This window comes from Loxodonta africana, chromosome 7, assembly GCF_030014295.1.
Source record: "Loxodonta africana isolate mLoxAfr1 chromosome 7, mLoxAfr1.hap2, whole genome shotgun sequence".
NCBI lineage: Eukaryota > Metazoa > Chordata > Mammalia > Proboscidea > Elephantidae > Loxodonta > Loxodonta africana.
In genome coordinates, this window is record NC_087348.1 from 18,926,322 (window position 1) to 18,932,826 (window position 6,505).

Below are 6,505 nucleotides of genomic sequence, written 5' to 3' on the forward strand. Positions count from 1 at the left end.
TTCCCGGACGTTCGCATAAAGCGACGGAAGTAGTTGCGGGGAGAACGTAGGCGGGGCCTAGGGCATCCAGTGATAAACTGCTCCTGGAGGTGGAGGGCGTTGCCCCGTGAAGGGATTGTCCAATGAAAGTAATCAACGCCAGAAGCCGAGGCACCGTCGGGGCAGAGGGGACGATGGAGAATTTCACAGCGCTCTTTGGAGCTCAGGCTGACCCACCACCGCCTCCAGCCGCACTCAGCTTCGGTCCCGGAAAGCCTCCGCCTCCGCCTCCTCCTCCGCCGGGCGGAGGACCCGGCACGGCCCCGCCCCCTTCCGCAGCCACAGCCCCTCCTGGCGCCGATAAGTCAGCGGCTGGTTGTGGCCCCTTCTACCTAATGCGGGAACTGCCAGGTGAGTAGTAAGCCTGGCCTAAACTAGCCAATCATATCATGGAGAGGGGATGATGGGCGTGGCTATAAGCCGGCCGGCGGAGGTGCGAGGTAACCTAGGCAACGCGTGCCACTGCACAGTTGCTCAAAGCCGGAAGGGCTCTGAGCATCGGCAACTCCTGGGATGGCATGAATTCGTGGGCTGGTGCATCTCCACGACCAACCTCCAGTCTGTATCCGGGTTCTGACCCTGACACTGGTTTATGGCTTCCTAAAAATGGTTCAGGGTTTGCGTTTGGTGCAGTACGTGGAAGTTTATTTAGAATGGTCCTTTTCGGCAGGCATTGTTATTTGCATCTTTTAGGTGAAAAAGCTGAAGCTTAAAGAATCTAATTTCCCTTTGGCTAGTTAGTAGTTGATGCCCACCAGGAGTTTCTTTAACCTTTCTTTTGCTTTACTCATTTTGAGTGTACCTTTTTATATCAGTGGACAAGTGATTGAACACCTGTTCTGTGCAAATGCTAAGTGGGGGGGGGGGCGTGTAGTGGCAAGGGGAGAGAAATTAATAACTGGTCCTTGCTTATAAGAACTTATTTTGGCTGGGGATCCAAAAGATGTGGTTTAAGGATAAAGTAATGTGACTGTATTTTTTGTCAAGACCAGTCTCATTACTTTGTGGTCATGCCTCTCACACAGCAACTAACAGTAACTTAGTGAACAATATTGAGAACTACATGGTGGTTTTCAAAATATGTTCCATGTTGTCCAAAATGATAGCATGAATAAGATGTGGCTTGAGGTAGACCTTGAAGAATTAATATTTGTTTGGAAAATTGGGAAGAATTTTTCTAAAAGGAAACAATATGAAAAATGGTTTTTTAAAGACGTGTTGGAGACCCATTTAGTTGGATCATAACTTTTGCATAGAGGAATAGTAATTAGTAAGGCCTTAAAGATAAGTTGAAGTAAGATGAGTTTAGTCTTGAGTGCTAGTCAAAGGAATTTGAGCCTTCCTCAAGGACAGTAGGAATTGAGATTATTAAATTGAGGAGTACTACTTTCTAAAAGTATCTGGAGAATGTGAGTACCATAGATTGAAACAGAGAAGCCATGAGTGAAATTGGGAAGATTTGGAGTTTTAAAAATAAGAATTGAATCCACATGCAGTTGACTAACTGGAAGTTAGAAATGCAGGATTCATTTTCAGGAGAAAAGTAAGGGCTGGGGAGAGAGAAGTTGGGTGAACACACAGATTAAAGAAAGTACTAAAAAGAAAGTGCCACCAAGGTCACACGACAACTAAGAGCCCAAGAGACAGAAAGGGCCACATGAACCAGAGACCTACATCATCCTGAGACCAGAAGAACTCGTTGGTGCCCGGCCACGACCGATGACTGCCCTGACCGGGAGCACAACAGAGAACTCCTGAGGGAGCAGGAGACCAGTGGGATGCAGACCCCAAATTCTCATAAAAAGACCATACTTAATGGTCTGACTGAGACTAGAGGAATCCCGGCGGCCATGCTCCCCAGACCTTCTGTCGGCACAGGACAGGAACCATCTCCGAAGACAACTCATCAGACGTGAAAGGGACTGGTCATTGGTTGGGGAGAGATGCTGATGAAGAGTGAGCTAATTATATCAGGTGGACACTTGAGATTGTGTTGGCATCTCTTGCCTGGAGGGGGGATGGGAGGATAGAGAGAGAGGGAAGCTGGCAAAATTGTCACGAAAGGAGAGACTGAAAGGGCTGACTCATTAGGGGGAGAGCAAGTGGGAGTACGGAGTAAGATGTATGTAAGCTTATATGTGACAGACTGATTGGATTTGTAAACGTTCACTTGAAGCTTAATAAAAGTTAATAAAAAAAAAAAAAAGAAAGTGCCTTCTCACCTGAGCAGTAAGCATTAGGTACCATCGAGTCAGTTCACATTGATAGCGACCCTGTGTACAACAGAACAAAACACTGCCGGGTCCTGCACCATCCTCTCACAGTCATTGCTATGTTTGAGCCCATTGTTGCAGCCACTGTGTCAGTCCATCTCATTGAGGGTCTTCCTCTCTTTCACTGGCCTCCTACTTTACCAAGCATGATGTCCTTGTCCAGGGACTGGTCCCTCCTGATAACATGTCCAAAGTACATGAGATTAAGTCTCCCCATCCCTGCTTCTACGGAGCGTTCTGGCTGTACTTCTTCCAGGAGAGATTTGTTCATTCTTCTGGCCGTCCATGGTATATTCAGTTTTCTTTGCCAACACTATAATTCAAAGGCATCAATTCTTCTTTGGTCCTCCTTATTCATTGTCCAGCTTTCGTATGCATATGTGGTAATTGAAAACACCATGGTTTGGGTGAGGTGCACCTTAGCTTTTTAACGTGACGTCTTTGCTTTTTAACACTTGGAAGAGGTCTTTTGCAAACTTGCCCAATATAGTATGTCATTTGATTTCTTGACTGCTGCTTCCATGGGCTTTGCTTGTGAAACCACGTAAAATGAAATGCTCAAAAATGTCATTAGTTTCTGCATTTATCATGATGTTGCTTATTGGTCCAGTTGTGGGAATATTTGTTTTCTTTATGTTGAAGTGTAATCTATACTGAAGGCTGTCATCTTTGGTCTTCATTATTAAATATAACCATGTGGAAAGAGGAGAACTGGCAGAGAGGGGAAAAATGAGGGTACTGTAATGGCAGGATACAGCGCCCAGAGACTATGAGAAGAGGTTCTGTGGTACTGAGTCTCCTCCCTTCACAGTAGACCACTCTTCTGAGAAGCTTGGCTGTGAAGAAAAGGGAAAGAATGAGGTAAGGTCTGGAGCTACAGAGACAGAAATACCTTATTGACCACCTAGTTTGTGATCGGCTGCTAACCTCATGGTTGGCGGTTCAGGCCTACCGGGCGGCTGTGTGGAAGAAAGTCCTGATGATCTATTTCTGTAAAGATTACAGCCAAGAAAACTCAGTGGAACAGTTCTACTCTGTAGCACATAGGGTCACCTGAGTCAGGGTCCAACTCAATGGCAGCTAACAACAGTGTGTGTACTGTACTGGCAATAAGCAATATCTGAATCAAGACACCATCTCTGCCTTCAAGGGGCTCGCAGTTCAGAACCTGAGTTTCCCCAAGTGAATGATTATATACCAACCACTTTTGACATTTGTACCCTGCATGTTCATCTTAACTATATATGAAGTCACAGGTTAATTATTTCCACCCTTGTCACTGGTTGCTTATTAAGCTACTAGCAAGTTTATATTCTTTGAGAAACGTAAGCCATGCAGTAGTTATACTGATAATGCCTTGCATTTATATAATATTTCATACTTTTCAATGTTTGCCTTTGAACCTTGGAAAAAAATGTGTACTGAAGATAGCTATTACCCATTCTACAGATAAGAGGAAACTGAGGCATAGAGGACAGTCAGGATAGAATTCCCCATCGTGTAATTAAATATTTCTTTCTTTTAGATAAAGCATTATACTTCTGGGTATCATGAGGAAGGCAATAGTAGCTAAAAATATCTGGCTGTTTTTCTATGTAAAGGTGATTAGCGCTTCTTGCTAGTGGAAAAAAATGAAGGTCCTTGGCAAGACCCTCAAGCCACTGGGCCAGATCTTGCCCTTAGCTTGGTTACAGCTGAGCTGTGAGGTAATACTGTCCTGGTTATGTCACAGGATATAATTTCTCACTGGTACGTTTTATGAAAAGCACTCAGAACCGTGTTCAGCACAGAGTGCTAAGCACCACTTACTGTTCTGGTTAGGCTGAGGAGAACGGAGCCTCTCCTTTGGGTTACAGCAGTTTGCCGCTCTGCCGTATTTGGATTTGTTTCTATTTTTTCTCCTTTCCACCTCAACCTACCATTCTATAGTGTTATCTTTTTAGGGTTTTATTATATATAAGTTAATGTTTATTTTTGCCTTTTTTTTTTACTTTAAAAATAAATTTAAAATTTTGTAATTCTCACGTAAAAGAACGTTTACTTGGGTTATTTTTAAATAGTCCTTCGCTTTCCCTTTGCATCAGTGACTTAAATTCTCTTCCCTTGGAACTAATCTTTTTGTTATTCTCCCTGTGTCCTCTAGGCAACACTGAGCTGACAGGCAGCACCAATCTGATCACACACTACAACCTGGAACATGCCTATAATAAATTCTGTGGAAAGAAGGTGAAAGAGAAGCTAAGTAACTTCCTGCCTGACCTGCCAGGGATGATTGATCTGCCTGGTTCCCATGATAACAGCAGCCTCCGCTCCCTCATTGAAAAGCCCCCTATTCTTGGTGGCTCTTTTAATCCTATCACAGGGACCATGCTGGCTGGCTTCCGCCTCCACACTGGCCCGGTGAGTACCCACCCCCCCTCCCCCGCCGGGGAGGAAAAAGGCAAATGGGGAATTCTAAAGGGTATAGAGGTGGTTTTTCTCTGTCCAAGTGTGTTCTTTGTAACTTACTGAGCAGAAGAGATGATTGGAGCAGGGGGTTTCATCCCTCTACTCACCTGGACCTTCCTTTGGTTCCTTCAGTTGCCGGAGCAGTGTCGTCTGATGCATATTCAGCCTCCCAAGAAGAAGAATAAGCACAAGCATAAACAGAGCCGTACCCAGGATCCTGTCCCCCCAGGTAAGAAGCGGTGGTTCTAGTCAAAGCCAGCAAACCTGACCTCCTGAATCTGGTTCAACCTGCCACAGCTAACCCTCGGTAAGTTCCATGCGGATCCTTGGCCTCCCAAATTCTTCTGAAGAAGAAACCAGTGTACTGGGGTCTATTGGGCAAGCAGGGACGTGAGTCAAGGGCTTTAGCAGCGCCACTGTCGCCCTTCTGGCCATTTGGAGAAAAGCAAGGGCCCTGACTCAAGGGTTTCATGTAGTCTCAAGAATTCATAGCAGTAGGGAATTTTGAGCTCTGCGGGTGATAGTCATCTAATGTCTCCTACAGAAACACCATCTGATTCGGATCACAAAAAGAAGAAAAAGAAAAAAGAAGAGGATCCTGAACGGAAAAGAAAGAAGAAAGAGAAGAAGAAAAAGAAGGTAGGGTAGGGGCTTATTACTGCAGCCCAGTGAGGTTCCCCATGTCTCCCCCTGTCCTGAGTCAAGGTCAAGGCCTCTTTTACTCAAGTTGGACCTGAGATTGAAAACCCAGGGTAGGTTGCAGTTTCTTCCTGTACAGCCTTAGTCACGGCCCGTAGATTCTAGTTGTTCTCTTAGCCCTCCTTCTTTGTCTTCCCCAGAATCGACACAGTCCAGACCACCCAGGCATGGGCAGCTCCCAGGCCAGCAGCAGCAGCAGCCTTCGCTGACAGGACCACTGGACTCTGCTGGGACAGCTTTTCCTGTTGTACTGAACCTGCTGACAAAAGCTGCCTCCCAGCCCCTTGGACACTGCCTTGGGAGTATCCCCTATGGCCGAGGCAGAGGCCGACTCCTGCTGTGCTTAGATGAGGTCAATGTATTAGAAAAGGGCCATGCTTTTGTAAGGCTCAACCCAGTTGGCTCTCTCATGGACATCTCTTCTTCCTTTCCCAGGAAGCTTTTGTTCCCTGTCTCTTTTGTACAGTTTGTCTGATTTAGAATTTGATCTGGTTTGTTAAGATTTTTCTTTAAAAAAAAAAAAACAAAAAACGCATTTATCAAACTGACTGAAGTGTGGCTGCCTATTAAGACGTAAGTGCCTTCCTGTGAAAATCAGTGTTTCAGCCTAGGCATTGCTAAGATCTGAGGGGATTTGGGTCTTGTCATTAGCAGGCAGGGAAACAACCAAAGTGAGATTGGGAACATGGTCCAAAAGTTAATACCTCCAGGATGAGGAGGGGCTTGCCAATTACACCCTGCTCATAACCATAATGTTGAGGTTAAAGAGTACAGTGTCATTCAAGACCCAGTGCCTGGGTGATCTTCAGGCTCAACTGTGTGTTCTAGGTCAACATTGTGTAGAAACAAAATAGCCAACTGAAAAAGCACCCACAATCACCAGTTTATTTCAGCGAGGTTGGTTCTTAGGTGTGAAGCCTGAGATCAATTGGCATGAACCTCTGGCAAGCAACGTCTTCTTTAAAAGACATTTCGACCTGCCTCCTCCTTTAGTTAAGACCATGAAATTCTTTGGCTGATACGAAAACATTTCTGAACTCCTAAGA

General features: G+C 45.2%; 1 protein-coding gene across 2 annotated transcripts; it reads left to right on the plus strand.

The window, feature by feature from the left end:
• The first annotated feature begins 36 nt into the window (after positions 1-36).
• On the plus strand, positions 37-6,053 carry MED19 (mediator complex subunit 19). 2 transcript variants are annotated; one of them, XM_003421338.4, is made up of 5 exons: positions 45-390; positions 4,456-4,712; positions 4,893-4,989; positions 5,305-5,399; positions 5,600-6,053. In XM_003421338.4, exons 1-5 carry the CDS (start codon positions 123-125, stop codon positions 5,666-5,668), a joined length of 786 nt encoding a protein of 261 aa, XP_003421386.2. In that variant the 5' UTR covers positions 45-122; the 3' UTR covers positions 5,669-6,053. The 2 variants fall into 2 exon arrangements, 1 of the variants encoding a protein (XP_003421386.2); XR_010322433.1 differs by lacking the exon at positions 5,600-6,053 and having other exon boundaries at positions 37-390; positions 4,893-5,067.
• The last annotated feature ends 452 nt before the right edge of the window (positions 6,054-6,505 follow it).